The following is an 18,801-nucleotide window of genomic DNA, read 5'->3' on the forward strand; positions in this document are numbered from 1 at the left end:
TGGTTGGTTTCTGCTCACTGGAAGCAGGGCCCCAGCAGGAGATGGACAGCTGCATTGCGGGCCCTGTCCATTCCTTCTGGGCTCCTGTGGCCCTTTTTAGTGCACTGTGGTTTCACCTTGGGTGTTTCCCACCCAAAAAGCCTGGGAAGAAAGAACCCATTTTCCCAAAGGGCTTAATCCAGAAAAAATGAAAGAGACCTTGGTTGGGTATGGCGAAAGAGAGACGTAGCATTGTTAATTAATTTTTAACATCTTATGGGACTTAAAATGTACCAAGCCATAGGCAATTACCAATTTTCATATTTAAATTTAACCAGAAGTGACTTCATTTTACTTATAAAGAACTTAGGCTCAGAGCTACCATCTGTAGTTCTAGTGCCTTCTACATTTCAGGTGCTTTATATACATTATTTCATTTAATTTTCATCAACAACTTCATGAGTACTATTCTGTCATATGGATAAATTATCAGAGGCTTAGAACATAAGAAACTTGCTCAAGATCACATCCAGTTAAGAATTGGAATTCAGGGGGCGCCTGGGTGGCTTAGTCGGTTAAGCGTCCGACTTTCGCTTGGGTCATGATCTCGCGGTTCGTGGGTTTGAGCCCCGTGTAGGGCTCTGTGCTGACTGCCAGCTCGGAGCCTGGAGCCTGTTTCAGTCTGTGGCTCCCTCTCTCTCTGACCCTCCCCTGCTCAAACTGTCTCTCTCTCTCTCCTAGAAATAAATAAAACATTAAAAAATTAAAAAAAAAAAAAAGAATTGGAATTCAGACTGTTGCCAAAGCCTTTTACACTATGCCCTATAGCCTTATTTTTAGGTAAAAAAGGCAGATTAAAGAATTGAGGGGATTTAAATCAAAGCCAAATAAAGAAGCATTTATTGGGTCCTTACTACATAGGGAAAGCATGAGGATAGATGGTTTGGCCATTTTTAGTATAACACACAGCCTTTATCTCTAGTATATCCAAAGAAATGAGGATAAGTGTGTAAAAAACTCAATCAGTTTCATTGGATAAATTAATTACTGAGAGTAGTTTTATATGCAGGGCACTACAATAAGCCTTGTAACCAGCAAGAACATGCTTCTAGGTGGCCATGGAGATTAAACTAGGTGAAAATCCTAGTCATTATAATTTCATTACTATACAGTGGTGGGCTGGAAAACTGTATACACTCAGTAAATATTTTTTGCATATGTGCATCTCTGAATAAAAAGTCCTATGTTCCCTCTGGACAGGAGATTCTCAAATCTTGCTGATGAGAAACACAGGCAGCTTTTAAAAACTGACCTCTGGAAATGAGGACTCTAAAATCTATGTTTTTTAATGTTTCCTGGGTGATTGTGATGGTAGGTTCAGGAAACTCTAGACGAGGCTCTACTTGGGACTATTCATAGGCAAGTCACCGATTGAAAAGTGCTGAAATAGGGAGTAATCAAGAGCTGTCCTAAAGCAGCCCATGATTGGTTACGAGCTGAGGGATGTAGACAGTGCTTAGATTTGATAGGAGGGAAAATGGAAGGACTTGGGAAAGCACAAGGAACCAGGGATGTCGCTGGGCCTTGACGGATGGGGTAGGTTTCATGGATAGAGAGGCTTCTAGATAGGTTCCACCTTGAATTGTTTGGATGAGGTCAGCAAAGCAAGGTAGAGGCACCTGGGCTGATTTCCTTGGGAAATTATATGGCATTTATTAGAAATGACTCTGGATACTCTGTGTGAGTGTCTTGTAGGCAAAACTGGATTTCCCCCGTCTCGCCCTCTTCCTTGGACATCAGTTAATGTGAGCCCAGGGGATGCAGATTCATTGTTGGGTATGCCTCACTCTGGCCAATTAGCTTTAGTTTGTATTTATTTCCAAACTTAGTTAATGACCCTTCCAGGAACTACCAGTGTTCTACTTCCCGTCTGTTAAACTCCACTCATCCTGATTCCTATCCCAAGCACCATTCTTTATATGCAGTAAGACCAAAATCTTTTCCTGTACGAAGCTACTATCATTCTGATCACCCAGTCCTGAGACCTGACTCATCTTTGGCTCTTCTCCCTCCCTTGCGTCCATAAATCCACTCAGTTGCCAAATCCTGTTGTTTCTACATTTCACTCAATCAACAAATATTTCCTGGATACTTCATAAGAGCCAGGTACTATACTAGGTGCTTTAAAAGCATTATTTCGTTTGATCTCCCTAGCAACCCTATGAGGATGGGTAGCATCCCATTGTACTGATGGGGAATCAGGCTTAGTGAGATCAGCTTTTCTGCCCAAGGTAAGAAAGCTAGGCAGCAAAGTTGCTGGGCTCAAGCTTGGCTCTTTCAGACTTAATATCACTCATTTCCACAACCTCATTTCCAGGGTAGATTCCAGTTCCTTAGCCTAGCACTTGAGAGACTGCTACCCTCCATATCTGTCACACCTTTGTTTTCTCACCTTGCATCCCTCACTAACGACTGTCTGTTTCTCATGTGTGCTTTCTTACCTCTGTGTCTTACCATACACACTTTCTTCTTGAAAATTAACTTTTGCCGACTTCCCCTGCTCTCCACTGCAAAGCTACAGAAGTGAGCTTTCTTACAACTCCTACATCTATCTGATCCTCTTATCTGACCCTCTTTGATGGCAGTTAGAACTCGGAGCTGCTTCACTGTCATGTGGGTGACATGTGTCCTGTTTCCCTGAATAGGCCTTCCGTTGGTTACACCCTCAAAGACCAGGGGAAAAGATCAGGGTGTGAGACTAAGCAGCGCCTGCTCAGTTTCACCCTGGCTAACCAGTCCACTGACTACATCAGGAGCCCAGTTTCTTTTTAAAAGGAATTGGATTCTCGGGCGCTTGGGTGGCTCAGTCGGTTGAGCGTCCAACTCTGATTTTGGTTCAGGTCATGAGCTCACAGTTTGTGAGTTCAGCCCCCTGTCAGGTTATCCGCAGATAGCACGGAGCCTGCTTTGGATTCTCTCCCTCACCCGTTCGCACTCTCTTCTCTCAAAGGTAAACATTTAAAAAAGAAATAAATAAAAAGAATTGGATTCTACTACTACAGAGTAGTAGAAAGAAAATCATTCATTATATTCCAAAATTAAATAGAATGACATTCGGATGGTTGGAGGTTGGCAACCAGGAGACCTGTGTGTGATAATAGTTACACTTGTGATGAACAGTTCACTTAACCTCTTAGGGCCTTGATTTCTTCATCAGCAGCACATGTATATACTATGGATGGTGGGGGAGGATTGATGGCCTCTTCTTGCCTAGACACACTTGGACTTGAACTTTCTGGTCCATCATAGAGTATCTTAAAGAACACAGAATAGCGTAATGATGAAAAATGTGGGGCCAGGACTTAGTATATCAGTTTAGATGCTTTTGGTTCAGGCAATAGAAATCTTAAAGTCAGTTTAAATAAAAAGGGGATTTATAGGCTCATGTAACTAGAAAGTCTAGGAGTGAGTGGGTCAGTTGTTTCATATATAGTCTAATCTAGAGATTTTTTTTTAACAGCTGATAATTTATTAAAGAGGTTGATTTAAGCATCTGCAACGGTGACTTCAGCCTCAACTCTTGGCTCAATACTGATGGAAGTAATCTGCTTAACAATCTCAGAAGACTGTGCAAATCAATGAGTCGCTTGTATATCCCCATCTGAAAATGATCCCAAGTCTTAGAACCATCACCACAAGGAGTTTTTCTTTTTCTTTTCTTTTTTTTTTTTTGTGTATTTATTTATTTTGAGAGAGACAGAGACAGCACAGTGAGGGAAGGACACAGAGAGAGGGAGAGAGAGAGAATCCCAAGCAGGCTCCACGTGTGAGCCCGATCCCCACACTGGGCTCCATCTCATGCACCTCGTGAACCATGAGATCACGACCTGAGCCGAAATCAAGAGTCAGACGCTTTACTGACTGAACTGCCCCTGATTTTAAGAGATTAAGAGATTCTTAATGTCTTCGCAGATAGGACTCCTGTTTCTCCGATTTGCTCACATCTACTACCCATCCTCCTTTGGTAGCTTCACCCTTGAAGTCGCAAAGCAGCTGCAACCTTCCAAGGCTTCATATCTACACATCACTCTAGCTCAAAACAAGAAAGAGCTTTTCTGTCCTCAAGCATCAAAATTCCTGAGCTTTGCTCTGAATGGACCAGCTATGTCATATGCCCACTCTTCATCTAGATACTGACCAGAGGACACCCAAGGGCTGATCGGTTCAGCTCAATTAAGGCCCAACTCTAGAAGTGAGGGCGAGGGCAGCCCCACCCAGATCACATAGGAGGGCAAGAAAAAGTGCATACTGAGAAGTTTGGCCATATTCTCCACTGTTAGAGCCACATTGCCCACGACTATCCTGGCTCTGTTAGCTGTGCGCACTTGGGTAAACAACCCAAGCATCAGTTTCCTCATCTCGGCTTTTCAATTAATCATACAGTAAAGCACTTGATGTCCTTTCTGGCACTCCATAGGTATAAGGATGACGATGCTGCTGGTGATGATGAGGCCGCAGAGGGATAGAAGCAATGACATTAGCTCCAGCTTGGGGAGCAGCCAAGTTCCTGGAACATGGGCTAGTCAGAAGCACACACGCCTGCCACGTTCAAGGCTCTTGGTTGATCTCCTGCCACATCGTACTCTTCCCCGTCGCTGCCCTTTCTTGCTCTGTAGAAACGCTTTCCTTCCTCTCCCCTGCCTCCAGATCTTCCTCATACCTCAAAGCCCGGCCTGAGTGCCTCCTTTATAGTCCATAGTTTAGGTCCGTGCTTTTGTAAACTTGGAACTGAGTGCCCCCACAGGCAGGGTTGGTAGGTGGTAAGAGCTCGGGTCTGGATTAGACAGACCTGGGTTTACTGCCTGGAAGCAGTATAACTTCAACCTTTCTGTGCCTTCGTTTCCTTATCTATAAGCAGGGTCTTCATAGGACCTTCTTCAGAGACTTGTGGGGAGAACGAAATGACCTACTGTATGTAAAGAGCTTAGTTCAGTGCTGACACAGCCAGTAACACATCTTAGTTGTCATTCCTAGCCTCGTGAGGACACGCTCTGGGTTATGTTCTCTGCAGAGGTGACTGCGGAGCAGGGCACATAGTAGGTGCTGAGTAAGCACTTGGCAGTGAGTTTTGAGGAAGATGGAAGCTCTCTTTCCTTTCCCCAACCATCTCTTCACCCTGCTCCCAACAACACGGCAGCCCTTAACCCTTGGCAAAGTTAGGGTAGCACAGTAGATGGTGCGGAAGACTGAACAAGGAGATGGGGTGATAAGGAGCAGTGGACACAAGTAGCAGATGACACATAGAAGCAACAGGAAGCTAAAAGGAAACCAGCAAGAGGCTCTTCTGTGTTCCACCCTCAGCCATCAAGTTCAGCACGGCCCAGGTCATTGTTTGTCTCAGCCGGTGATGACATGGGGGTCAACCAGTCCGTGGGCTTTCCACCTGTCACAGGACCCCACCTCGTAGGCTGCGGGGATGTGATGGAAGGTCAGAGTCTCCAGGTAAGCGTCTCCGGCTCCGTCCCCACACGTCTCTGTTGCTTTTTCCTGCACCGTGACTTATCAGTAGCCATTCTGATGGTGTGATTCTCAGTGGGGGAAACTGAGAGCTGGTCTGGATTTGGTGATGGAGCCCCCAAGTCTGTCTTCCCCGACCTTTGTCTTTGTCTCTCGAGTTGGAAACCTCTCAGTAGCCAGAGATAGGTTCTTTTGCCAGCTAGGAGGAAAAGGGGGCTCCGGCTCCAGGGGCAGCTCTCAGACCTGCTGCCCTGTCTTGAGGGCGGATGCCCGATCCTGGAAAGGTCTTCAGTCTCCTGCTAATCTGAAGGTATGAGAGGAGGAGCCATGGGTCATGTGCTGTTGGCCTTTGACTCCCTGACCTGAGTTGGAAGATGTACTCCTCTCTCTCCTGCTGTCATCCATTTTCCTTCCTGCTTTGGTTCTGGACTTGCGCTCCATCAGTTCCTAGGTGCTTCTCTGCTGGCCTTTGGACTCCCCCTCTCTCTTGAGAGAGACACATATTTCCTGTTAAGCCCTCACCTAGTCCCTAGTCCCTTACCCTAGTGTAAAATGAGTGTGCTGCCGCTTCCTAAGGGCCAGCCTGGAGAACTGGCCTGGGCGATGCCGCCCCCACCCCCGCCCCAGCACGAGGGCTAATCTCATTCCCGGGGCTCCTCCAGGCCTGGGCTCAGGACCAGATTGAAATCTTTCTAATCCATGCACTGAAAATACTTTGGTGCCCCCAGGTGTAATTCAAAATCTAGGCGGCTACTTGAAATCACATAAGCCATACATGTATGCTAAAAATAAAATTGCATCTTTCTGGATTTTCTGAGTGCAAAATTCAGGTCTACGAATTAGAGCTTCAGTTCCCCATTTTGGTGCCGTGCTCCACTGGTGCCTCAGATACCCACGGACTGTGTCGTTGGGCAATCTAGCAGAGTTAGGCTTCTTGCTCTGAGCAGTTGCTCTTTTCTTTCCTACAGGGGAGCTTCTTTCGGCTCTTCTACCCCTGCGAAGAGTCAGAGGAGACCACGGAGCAGCCCCTGTGGATCCCCCGCTATGAGTACTGTACTGGCCTGGCCGATTACCTGAGGTTTAACAAGCGCTGGGGGGGGTTGCTGCTCAACCTGGCTGTGGGTAAGGGCTGGCCTCCCCCCCACCCCACCAGATGCTTTCCCAGCTTCTTGGTTATGTTCCTAAGAGAGACCCCTAGGCGGACACAGTACCATTAGTTTGCATTTTCCAGCCCACTTGTCATGGGGCATGTATCAGCCAGCGCGGCGTGGAGAATTGGGACAGGATTATATACCTAAGAGCTTTGGTTACAGAGTTAGATTGTCCTGGATTCGAATCCAGACCTTCTCATTTATAGTTCCTCCTGAACTCTTCCTGTCTCCGGGGAAAGTCTCACTGAATCATCCATGTTCCCCAGAGGCTCCATTAGGACGTCTACCCACTGCCTTGGCCTCTGGGGTTGTTCAGTACTTGTTGTGTTTATCTTCCCCTTTTCTATTATATTTATGCTTTCCAGGGAAGGGAAGGGGAAAGGAAAGGTGATTGTTTGCCCTGGACTGCTCAGGGGCAAGAGATGGTTCTCCAGTGAGAAGGGGCATACGTCCCCACCCGTGTGCCCATTCCCAGGCCGCCCTTGGGATTACGGATCTGGGGCAGCCACAGGTTCTATAGCCCATGTCTCTGCTAGGATCCTGTCGTCTGCCTGTGAGCTGGAATGGCCCCTTTAAGACAAAGGACTCTGGATACCCCTTGATCATCTTCTCCCATGGCATGGGAGCCTTCAGGTAAGAGCTTCTGTTGCCCCCAAACTTGTCATATTCCTCAACCAGTGATAGCAGCTGGGCCTGAACTTCTTCTCAAAGGCAGGGAAACAGACATTTCTACCTACCTGCCAGCTATCTTATCTCCCGTGTGCTTCCTTCCATCTCATGGGGTCCCCCTTCCCTTGAAGGCCTCTCCTGAGCCCATTGCACCTGGTGAAGTCTCTCAGCAGGCTTCACATCCTTCGCTTCTCATGTTCAGCATTTGTAATGAAATAAACGTAATTTATTTTCTATTTATATTTCTTTAAACAGAAACATTTAGAAATAAAATAAATACTTTTAGCCCTCTTTCTATATAACAGCACAGAAGTATTAAAAAAGAGTTTATGCCTTATAGTCAGAGTAATTTCTTCAGTGTGCGCAGAGGGACAGCTCTGCCTGGCCCTGACACAGTGTAAGATGGGCTCGGAGCCTCACCTGCGAATCTCAGCCATGGCCCCCGTGCTCGGCAGGAGCCTGGGACGGTGGTAGAACTCTCCGAGCCCAGATTTCATCATCTCCCCAATGGGGATGCGGCTCCCACAGCATGGTTTGCGAGGATTCAGTTAGACCAGCACCCGGAAGCGTTCGCACATGCGGTTCTCTTTGTTTCTCTATGTCGAGGAATATGAGATGGCGAGCAGTAAGATCTCTCTTACCAGACTTGGGTATGCTCTGCCTGAGTTTTGTAAGTCAGTATCCATTCAGAATTCTTCCCAGGAAGCTTGGTTTCTACACCTTGCTGTGTTACATGGCTTCATAACTATAGTCCGTGTGTTCTGTTTAAATTTGTGAAGATTCTGCCTGTATGTTCATTATCAACATACAAGTCTGGCTTATGTCCTAGAGGGTCACACATCTCTGAGGTATCTATTTTTGCCTTCCCACTCCCTAAACAACTGTTTACACAGTAGCCAGGGAGAACTGTTTTAAAAGCAGATAGGACCAAGTCATTTCAGCACCTAGAGCAGTTCTTGGCAGATGGTAGGTGCTCAATGGATATTTGCTAAATAAATGAATGACTGTCGCTTCCATGCTGAGACTTTGTAATGGTCCTCTGAACTTAATTCAGTTCTTGTCACGGTCTTACCTGGATGCAGGTGCCAGACAAAGTTTCCAGCCTTGTTTCCTACTACTTGCCACACTCCAGCTCTCGAGACAAACTGACCTTTCACTTCTATAGAAGCACGATGTTATTTTCTGCCTCAGAGGCAGAAATATGTATCTGTGCTGTGCTTTATGGCTATTCCCATTGCCTGGAAGATTTGCTGTTCCGCTCCTATCCTCCTCCCTGGCCCCCCAGCCCCTTCATCTTTGCCTGGCTAATTCCAAATGACCCTTAAGGTCTTAGTTTGGATGTCACTTTTAGGGACACCCATCTTGACCCCTGCACTATATTAGTTTAAGTTTTTCAGTAATGTGCTTTCATAAGATAATATCCAGTACTTCTCAGTACTTATAATTGTAATAAATTAAATATGTGTGATTATTATTTTTTAATTAAAAATTTAAAAAAATTTTTTAAATTTATCTTAGAGAGAGAGAGAGAGAGAGAGAGAGAGCGTGAGTAGCGGAGGGGCAAAGAGAGACGGAAACACAGACTCCATAGCAGGCTCCAGGCTCTGAGCTGTCAGCACAGAGCCTGATGCGAGACTCGAACTCACAAAACACGAGATCATGACCTGAGCTGAAGTCGGATGCTTAACTGACTGAGCCACCCAGGTGCCCCTATGTGTGATTCTTTAAGGTCTTCTTTTATCGTCTTGCTCTGCCATGTCTGTGTGGCTTCCATTTCTAAGGCTATCTGATGACCTTGGGTGTCTGCTTTGGCTCCTGCCCTTACACCCACAGTCCAAGCAGTAGGAAGGGAGAACTCTCTAGAAAGTTCTGTACAACACAGCTATTTAGTCCCATTAACTAGAGCTGCTCTGTCCATTTTAGTAGTTTTTAGCCACATGTGGCTCTTGAATATTATAAATATGGCTGGTCTAAACAGATGTGCTGAAGTATAAGGTATACAATGGATTTCAAGGACTTCATATGGAAGAAAAGAACAAAATATTTCATTAATTCAGATGTTCTTTTTATTTAAAGTAATCTCTACACCAGCATGGGGCTCAAAGGCTCAAACTCATGACCCCGAGATCAAGAGTAGGATGCTGCCAACAGCCAGCCAGGTGTTCCTAATTTGGACATTTTGATTCTATGTCAAAATGATAATGTCTTATCTCTATTGAGTTAAATATAATATTAAAATTCCACCTGTCTTTTCATTTTGGGGGGGATTTTTGTTTTGTTTTGTTTTGTTTTTACTTTAAAACATCTCTCAGGGCTTCTGGGTGGCTCAGTCAGTTGAGCGACCGATTCTTGATTTCAGCTTGAGTCATGATCTCACAGTTTGTGAGTTTGCGCTGTGCATTGGGCTCTGAGCTATCAGTACAGAGCCTGCTCTTGGGCTTCTCTCTCCCTCTCTCTGCCCCCCCCTTTCAAAAATAAGTAAGTACACATTAAAATCTGTCTATCTATCTATCTATCTATCTATCTATCTATCTATCTATATCTACTAGAGAACTTTAATGACTTCTGAGGGTAGTATTGTATCTCTATTGCTGCTGGGCTGGAACTTAGTCACATGGATAAACCTGGCTGCAGGGGAGTCTGGGAGATGTCATAATTGATGGCATAACTGTATCTTCAGCTGACAATTGGATTCTGTTACTAAGGCGGAGGGAAAAATAAGTGTTTAGAGTAGGCAGTGAACAGCGTCTGCAGTATTGCTTTTTTTTCTGGGAAGTTGGAGGACAGACAAAAATTCACATGGTAAATCACAGGGGCATATTTGCATATTACAGAAATAGCCAGAGTGTCTGTCTTCAAGGATCTGACCAACAAATTTGGGAGACATACAACATATACACTGTAAAAATGTGATGGTTGAAGTAGCTAAACTGTATCAGGGGTGGGTAGAGGAGATGAGTCCAGGTTAGTATGGGGTTGAAAACATCGATCAATTTCCACATGCTTCTTGGAGCCTTGAGGAGACAAGTGGTGTGCTGGCCCAAGAAGGCACCTTGAGGAGGGCTGTTGGAAATGAAGCTTCCTCCATTCAGTCTTTTGAGATGGTCAGTAGCCAAGTAAGGTTGGATTGGGGGCTGCAGGTGGGCAATTCTTTTGACTTTTCCCTTCCTTCCTTCCTGCATCACTAGGACACTGTATTCAGCCTTCTGCATGGAGCTGGCCTCCCATGGCTTTGTGGTGGCTGTTCCAGAACACAGGTGAGGGGATGGCGGTCATAACGAACTATCATGGCTTGGATGCCTACCGTTGGCTAGGATATAGGCTAGACCTGTATCGAGATAGTATTTCTAGTCTTCACAACAACCATGCAAAGGTATTATACTCATTAAAAAAAATCTTTTTTTATGTTTCATTGTTTTGTTTATTTTTGAGACAGAGAGAGCAAGCACGGGGGAGGGGCAGAGAGAGGGGGAGACAGAATCTGAAGCAGGCTCCAGGCTCTGAGCTGTCAGCACAGGGCCCTACACGGGGCTTGAACCCAAGAAGCGTGAGCTCATGACCTGAGCTGAAGTCGGTCGCTTAACCGACTGAGCCATCCAGTCGTCCCTATACTCATTTTAAAGAGTCTTTCTTTTTTCTTTAATGTTTATTCATTATTATTTTGAGAGAGAGAAAAGACAGTGTGAGCGGGGGAGGGTCAGAGAGAGAGGGAGACACAGAATCTGAAGCAGGCTCCAGGCTCCGAGCTGTCAGCACAGAGCCTGATGCGGAGCTCGAACTCCCAGACCAAGAGATCATGACCTGAGCCTAAGTTGGACGCTTTAACCGACTGAGCCACCCAGGTGACCTGCCCCTATACTCATTTTAAAGGTGAGGAAACGAAGATTGCTAAATTGGGGTTCAAACCCAGCAGTCTTCAAAATCCATGTTTTTTCTCCTCTCCTAGGTATGCCCCCAGATCTTTTTCCTTGCTAGCTGAAAGTTGATCTAGGGTGTCTTGGCGGAAATGGAGGATTTGGTAAAGGGGAGAAATAAGCTGAGGAGAAATCTTCTGACTTCTCTGGTGGCGTGTGTATTTCAGGGATGGGTCAGCCGCGACCACCTGTTTCTGCAAGCAGGCCCCGGAGGAGAATCAGCTCACTAATGAGTCGCTGGGGGAGGAATGGATCCCTCACCGTCAGATTGAAGAAGGGGAGAAGGAGTTCCATGTCCGCAATTGCCAGGTAGGCTCGGTGCCGGTTGGGGAAGGGAGAGTTAAGCCCATCGACCTCCTACTACAGTCTTATCTACACTCTGGCTTCCCTTGTGAGGTTAGAACCGCAGCTCATGACAGTCTGAGCTTGCGTATGTGTGAGCGCCCCATCTGAGACAATGGGGCTGTTTGGGGGCTGCCTTCCAGTCATCACACCTGCCTCGAGCTGCAACATGAAAAACCCTGAGGGAGGCTCTTAGACTGGGGAGAAGTACCCAAATGGGAAATTCCCATCCGAAGTACAGGGCTAGATTTGAGGGGAGCACGATCCTCAAAAGTCAGGGCGAAGTAGGGGCAGGTAAGTGCCAGACGGACCAAAGCCATAGATGTGTGTTGTAAAGAGGCCAGTGGAATCCAGTACCGGGTTGATTAAAAAACATTCTTGTTTCTTTTGTGTTCGAGGCGCTTTCGTAGGTGTCTTATTTGGTCCTCTAGGCGCCCCCGTAGGGAGGTGGGTAGAATCTGCGCGGCAGCGCACTGTTAGGAGGTGCTTCTGTGAGCTGCTAGGAGCTGGCTGGGCCCTTCTCAGGATGTGGACCCCCCGCCCAGTGCTTGCGGAGATGTGGGTGGGCACACTAGCCCTGCGTTCTTCCTCGGCTCTGTTGGAGAGCGAGGTCCTTGCCGGGTAACTGTCCAGTGTTGCAGCTCCCACCGGGACTGTGTTGCAGGTGCATCAGAGGGTAAGCGAGTGTACACGGGTGTTGAAGATCCTGCAGGAGGTCACTGCGGGGCAGACCGTCCTCAACATCTTGCCTGGCGGGTTGGATCTGATGACCTTGAAGGTATGGTGGCCGTTGGTATGACCCCGAGCACGTGCATTCATCAGGACTTCAGTTACGCAAAACAGAAACCTAACTCGTTAGCTTCAATTCAGAGAGAGTTTATTGGCTCAAGTAAGTGGGAAGACCCAAGGCTGACTGGCTTCAGGCGAGTGTAGCTAGATCCAGGGTCTAAGACGTTGTCATCCAAGCTCTAGCACTTTTTCTTCCTTCTCCTGGCTCAGTTCCACTCTGTGTGAGCCCCATTCTCAGGGCACACCCCCCGTTAGACAAGAAAGATGTTGCTAAGTTTATTTATTTATTTTGAGAGAGAGAGAGAGAGAGCAAAGCAAGGAAGGGGCAGAGAGATAGGGAGGCAGAGAATCCAAAGCAGGCTCTGCACTGACAGTAGAAAGCCTGATGCAGGGCTCCAACTCACAAACCGTGAGATCATGACCTGAGCCGAAATCAGACACTTAACCTACTGAGCCACCTAGACACCCCACCCCAAGCATGTATTTCAATTCAGCTCTGGATTTAATAGGAAAAGAGATTCTGTTGGCCGCCACTGTTCCGGGAAGGCCGTGACCCTTGCTTGGGTTACGTGTCCCTTCTGGATCAGTTACTGTGCCAGGACAGTTGTAAGTGGGGCAGATTGGCTTGCCTTGGTTCTACCCCTACTTCTGGGTCAGGGGAACCTGAGCGCCAGGACTGGCAGCCCTCCAAAGCCACAGGGATAAAGAAGAGATGGTTCGGTCCCCAGAGGAAGGGCTGTCGACCAACAAACAGGCTGTGTCTACCGCAGCCTAATTCCTTCCCTCGGGGGGCTCTCAGAAATCCTCCCGAGAGGATAGCAACTGTTCTGGCTGTGGAATTTGCTGCCGGTGAAGATACATTCCCAACCCCCCAGTCTTTCCTACCTAATTTCAAAGATAGCTCAGGCTCTATTTAAAAAAAAATTTTTTTAATGTTTTACTTATTTTTGAGAGAGAGAGAGAAAGTGTGAGCAGGGAAGGGTCAAAGAGAGAGGGAGATACAGAATCTGAAGCAGGCTCTAGGCTCCGAGCTGTCAACACAGAGCCCGACAAGGGGCTCGAACTCAGGAACTGTGAGATCCTGACCTGAGCCCAAGTCGGATGCCCAACCGGCCGAGCCACCCGGGCACCCTGCTCAGGCTCTATTTAGACCACCAAGAAATCACACAAAAGCATGAAGAAAAAAAGTTTTTTTACATTTTGATGTTTGTCCTTCCGGTTCTTCTACTTATTTATCTATTTATTTATTTGTTTATTTTTGAGGAGGGAGCCTGCAAGCAGGCGGAGAGGCAGAGAGAGAATCTTAAGCAGGCCTGTGCTCAGCACAGTCTCCATTCTCCATGTCACAACCCTAGGATCATGACCTGAGCTGAAATCAAGAGTCGGACACTCAGGGTGCCTGGGTGGCTCAGTTGGTTAAGCGTCCGACTTTGGCTCAGGTCATGATCTCATGGTTCATGAGTTCAAGCCCTGCATCAGGCTCTGTGCTGACAGCTCTGAGCCTGGAGCCTGCTTCGGATTCTGTGTCTCCCTCTCTCATTCTCTGTGCCCTTCCCCAGCTCACGTTCTGTCTCTCTCTGTCTCCCAAAAATAAATAAAACATTAAAAAAAAAAAAAAGTTGGACACTCAACCCACAGAGCCTCCCAGGTTCCGCAGGCCTTCTAGTTCTTTTGAAATGCATAAGGTATGTGTATACATATTTCAAAACCATAATGTTATCATTTAATACAAACTTTTTTATGTTCTTTGTTTTTCACTTAGCAAAATAGTCTGAATGTTGTCCTATGCCAGTTAATATTTTTCTATGGCATGATTTTTAATAGTTATGAAATATTCCATTGCAAGGTGAGAATAGTGTATGTATATATATAAAAAATAACAACTAATGTCTTATGAGTACTTACTGTGATGAGAGCCCTTCACACAAACTTATGCAGTTAGCGTTATCTCTTACATAGAAAGAAACTGGGGATCAAAGAGACTAAGTATTTACCCAAGGTGATGCAGCTAAGTAAGTGGTAGATTTCAAACTGGGGCTTTTGGATCCCAAAGTTTGTGCTGTGTGCCCCCAAACCTCATTACAAAGTGCCTTTTAGGGGCACCTGGGTGGCTCAGTCAGTTGAACGTTCTACTTGATTTCAGCTCAGGTCATGATCCCAAGGTCATGGGATTGAGCCCCATGTAGAACCTGCTTGGGATTCTCTCTCTCTCTCTCTCTCTCTCTCTCTCTGTGTGTGTCTCCCACTCTCTACCTCCCACCCCCCACCCCTCTCCCCTACCACTGTGGCTCTCTTTAAAATAAAAATAAAATAAATTTAAAGAATACCTTTTAAATCTCTAGTAGTGTGCTCCAGGGCAGAGTATCTGCCTGGATGGCCAGTTGGTAAGGTAGAGATCTGAAGTTCTTTACCAACTATTTGATGAATGTCATCAACCCCCACCGGACAAGCAGGGTCCCGACACTAAAGTGCAGGGCTGCACGTCTATGAGCTTAAGACCGGCATTGGGCAGGCTAGAGTTTAGTTGGATTGTTATATTTTGGAGAACTACAGAATAAAAAAAGCTAAGAACATTTTTGTCTATCAGATTGAGATTTGAAAGTTCATTACTCACTCTTGTTGGCAAAGCTGGGGGAAGTAGAGAGTGCAGATTGCCCCATGCAGGGCAGTTTGGCGATAGTTATCAACAGCACAAATGCACGTATTCTTTGACCCAGCAACGCCCACTTCTCGGAATTTATTCTATAGATACCTGTACACATGCAGTGTCATGTATGTACAAGGTTATTCTTTCCACTGTTGTTTGTAATAGCCAAAGCTTGATAGTATCTTATGTGTTCTCCAGTAAGGGAAGTGGTTTAATAGATTATGGAATAATGGATGTATTCGTTTTGGGAATGTTAATTACTGTAACTCCTAAGTCCCAAATCTCAGTAGCTCAACACAGTGGAAATTTACTTGTCTCCCAAGTAAAGTCGAAAATGGGTGCTCCCATGCGGGAGCTAACTCAGGGATCCAGGCTCCTCTCAGCTCGCAGTTCTACCCTCTTCCGCTTGTGAAACCCAACTCCATCATGTGCAGTAGCAGTCCAGGCATTGGAAAGGATGTGGAGATTTGTATGAAGCACTTTTTATGGGCCAGGCCTGGAAGTGGAGATACCGCTTTCACACTCATGCCGTTGGCTAGAACTCGGTCCCAGGGCCACATCAACTGCTTGGACATAGAGCCTAGCTATCTGTCCAGGAAGAAGAAGATTTGGTGATCAGCCAGCTGTCTATGCCATGATGAAACCCAATGTAACTGTAGAAAGGATAAGGAAGGTGTTTATGTACTAATATTATTATGCACAAAGGAAAGACACAACGTCACTTGGGTAAAAAGCTGGGGGACTGTAGAGTCACATTTACCTGTATGCGCCTCAGCAAACTCAGCAAAGACCCTGAAGAAACTTACCCGCTTGGGGGTGGGCGTTGGGCAGCTTGGGGACAAGAGAATGTGGTACATGGGCGGTTTCACTATATACTCCTGATTTTAAGGATGTATAAATAAATGAAATTAACCTATTTAAAAAAGGTGAAGTGGCCACCAGCCCAGTTGGTCAGAAGGTGCTGAGCGAGAGGGGGGAATTTAGATACAGAGCCTTGGGTTAGAAATTGCGCAGAGCAGAGGAGAGCACAGGAGCAGAGAATAGGCCAGGCGGCAAGGGCTAGAGAGATTTTCTGAGCCCCTTCGCGAGCAGCTGCAGCAGCTTTTATATACTCAAGCCCTGTGGGCTTCTGTGGACAACCAGAAATAGATACTCGCAGACCATGTTATAGCAACCAGACTCTGCTGGAGAAACTTCAGAACAGATGCCCAGAGGAAGTAGAACCTGAGTCTGTTTCTGGGTGAGCACGCCTCGCTTCGGAGGAAAGTGGACAGGGGCCAGGAGCTCTGTGTTCTGTCCTTGTCACCCCACTGGCCTGGCTGTAAGGCGGGGACCAAGAGCCCGAAGACCATGTGTGTTCTTACCTGGCTCTGACACCGATGGGTCAGCGTGGAATCACATCATTTCTGCCCCTTCATTTATTTGTAGATCTTTGAATGTCTCCCCTGGTCCAGGTGTCACAGGCAATATGATTACAAAAGGAAAGATGAAAAACATAGTTTTCAGAATTCCTGACTCCAGAAAGCTGTTCGGCCTGGGGGGACTGCCTGCCTGGCTGCTCTCCAGAGAGCAAGAGATTCCTAATGTGCAGGCGGGAGCTCACCCACTGTACTCTGTGTACTCTGCTTCCGCATCACTGTCTCACTCTTTGCCTCTTGCCCTAAAGAATTCCTGGAAAAGCAGCCCCGCCTTTCTGATTTGGCTCAGTTCTCCGCTTTCCTCAGGGCGGCATCAACATGAGCCGCGTGGCCGTGATGGGACATTCATTTGGTGGGAGCACAGCGATCCTGGCTTTGGCCAAGGAGACCCAATTCCGGTGAGTTTCCCAGCGATGCTTCTGTGAGCTCCACGCACCATTCATTCATTCAGCGCATATTAGTCACACAAGTGTTATATGCTATACACTGTTTTGGGGGCTGAGGTGTCAGTGGCGAACAAGAAGACAAGGTCTCTGATTTCATGGAATTACGTTCATGTGGGAGGAGACGGAGGAGGAAACAAGCTAACAATCACATCCCAGCACCCAAGTGCCGTGGAGAAAGTAAGAGGCCGATATGCCAGAGTAGTTGGAGGTTTTTTTGAGAAGGTGACAGAAGCCAAGACTTAATAAAGAAGCCAACCGTATAAAGGTCAAGGGGGTCATTCTAGGAAGAGGGAACAGCTAATGCAAAGGTCCCGAGGTAGAAAGAAGCTTGCTGTGTCAGTGTGGGAGAGGCACAGTGAGTGATGGGGAAGTGGTTCAAGATGTAATCAGAGAGATAAACGGGCTAGATCACAGGCCACAGTAAGGAAGTTCAATTTTATTCCAAGTATGATGGGAAACCATTGAAGGATTTTAAGCAGAGAAAAATCTTTATTTTACTTTAGTTTCGTTTTTATCTATTACACTAATTGCTGTACCCCACATGGGGCTCAAACTCACATCCCCAAGATCAAGAGTTGCATGTTCCTACTGAGACAGCACCCCCCTCCCCCCCCAGCTCTGCCCCAAGATGAATCTTATTTACACTTGTAAAGATCCCTCTGGCTCCTGTGTGAGGAGTGGACTGTAGCAGGACTAGACTGAAAACCTAGTTAGAGGAAAGCTATTTCAGAGTCAAGGTCAGAGGTGATGGGTTTACATTAGGACAGAGGTGACAGGATAGAGAGATATGGATTGAGTCAGGATATATTTTAGAATTTTCTGGACTTGGTGATGTATGAGGTGAAGGAAAGAGAATTCAGGTTCTTCATTGTTGTATACATCATTTCAGTGGGAGATGAATGTCCTTCACTGATCTGGAGAAGACTCGAGGGACTTTGGGGGTGAGGTGCTAATCTTGGGGCCTTAGTTTTGCCCCAGGTGACAGATTACTGCTTGACACGCTGGCCATGTCTTTGAGTTGTGGCATCAAGGAGGCTTTCGTGACCTCCCGTGCTTGCACACTGTGGGCTCACATAGCTCCTTGTGCAGTCAGCACACTAAGCTGTATTTTGTTACCTTGTCCATTCTGTCTCCCTTTCTAGACTGGGAACTCCTTGAGAGCAAGAACTGTGTAGTTTATCTCTGAATCCACAGCACAGGGCTAAGCACATAGTAGGTACTCAACAAATGTTGAATGACCTTCTGAGTAACTCAAGTCAGCGACCTGAGTAGATCCGGGAGAAGGTCTGACCCTTGCTCTCAGTGAGTTTAAAATCTAGAAAGATCTTTGGTGACACAAAACTGATCTCCATCCAAGATCCTAACTGAAGTGTCTGGGCCCTGGTACCCCCTTCCTGGCTTTCTGAGTCTTTGTCCCACTGAATGGAAGAACCCTGCGCCTTCCCCCCTCTACCTTAACTATTCTTACCTGGGTTTCTACATGGCTATTCCAAATGTCTGGTCCCGTCACAGGTGTGCTGTGGCTCTGGATGCTTGGATGTTTCCTCTGGAACATGACTTTTACCCCAAGGCTCGAGGTCCTGTGTTCTTTATCAATGCTGAGAAGTTCCAGACAATGGAGAGTGTCAACTTGATGAAGAAGATATGTGCTCAGCATGAACAATCCAGGATCATAACTGTCCTGTGAGTAAGCCCCAGGATCACCATCCCCAGTGTCCTCTCCCTTTGCTACCCAGCCATGGCCTCTCTTAATGTCTTCTACAGGATCCATAAGCTCTACCCGTTAATATAGTACCTAAATACTTCCTGAAACACAAAGCCTTACTCATTCTGTTAGGATTTCGTATCTGTCCTTTGCCACTTTGCTCCACTTACAGCAATTCCTTTACTAGCTTATATGACTTGATGACAGGATTTACCTGTTGCTTT

General features: G+C 46.5%; 1 protein-coding gene across 2 annotated transcripts in view; it reads left to right on the top strand.

Annotated features, from left to right (window-relative positions):
• PAFAH2 (platelet activating factor acetylhydrolase 2) overlaps positions 1-18,801 on the top strand; it is a 30,110-nt gene that overhangs the window by 1,063 nt on the left and 10,246 nt on the right. Inside the window, exons 1-9 of one of the 2 annotated variants that reach the window (XM_039232446.1) lie at positions 1,332-1,350; positions 5,341-5,481; positions 6,465-6,618; positions 7,184-7,280; positions 10,505-10,573; positions 11,398-11,539; positions 12,237-12,350; positions 16,733-16,824; positions 18,385-18,555. In XM_039232446.1, coding sequence (XP_039088377.1) covers positions 1,348-1,350; positions 5,341-5,481; positions 6,465-6,618; positions 7,184-7,280; positions 10,505-10,573; positions 11,398-11,539; positions 12,237-12,350; positions 16,733-16,824; positions 18,385-18,555 — 983 coding nt within the window. In that variant the 5' untranslated portion in view covers positions 1,332-1,347. Of the gene's footprint in view, positions 1-1,331; positions 1,351-5,340; positions 5,482-6,464; positions 6,619-7,183; positions 7,281-10,504; positions 10,574-11,397; positions 11,540-12,236; positions 12,351-16,732; positions 16,825-18,384; positions 18,556-18,801 lie in introns of those variants that run through there. The other variant, XM_039232456.1, reaches the window with a different exon arrangement.

This window comes from Hyaena hyaena, unplaced genomic scaffold (assembly GCF_003009895.1).
Source record: "Hyaena hyaena isolate Hyena2069 unplaced genomic scaffold, ASM300989v1 scaffold_3, whole genome shotgun sequence".
Lineage (NCBI taxonomy): Eukaryota > Metazoa > Chordata > Mammalia > Carnivora > Hyaenidae > Hyaena > Hyaena hyaena.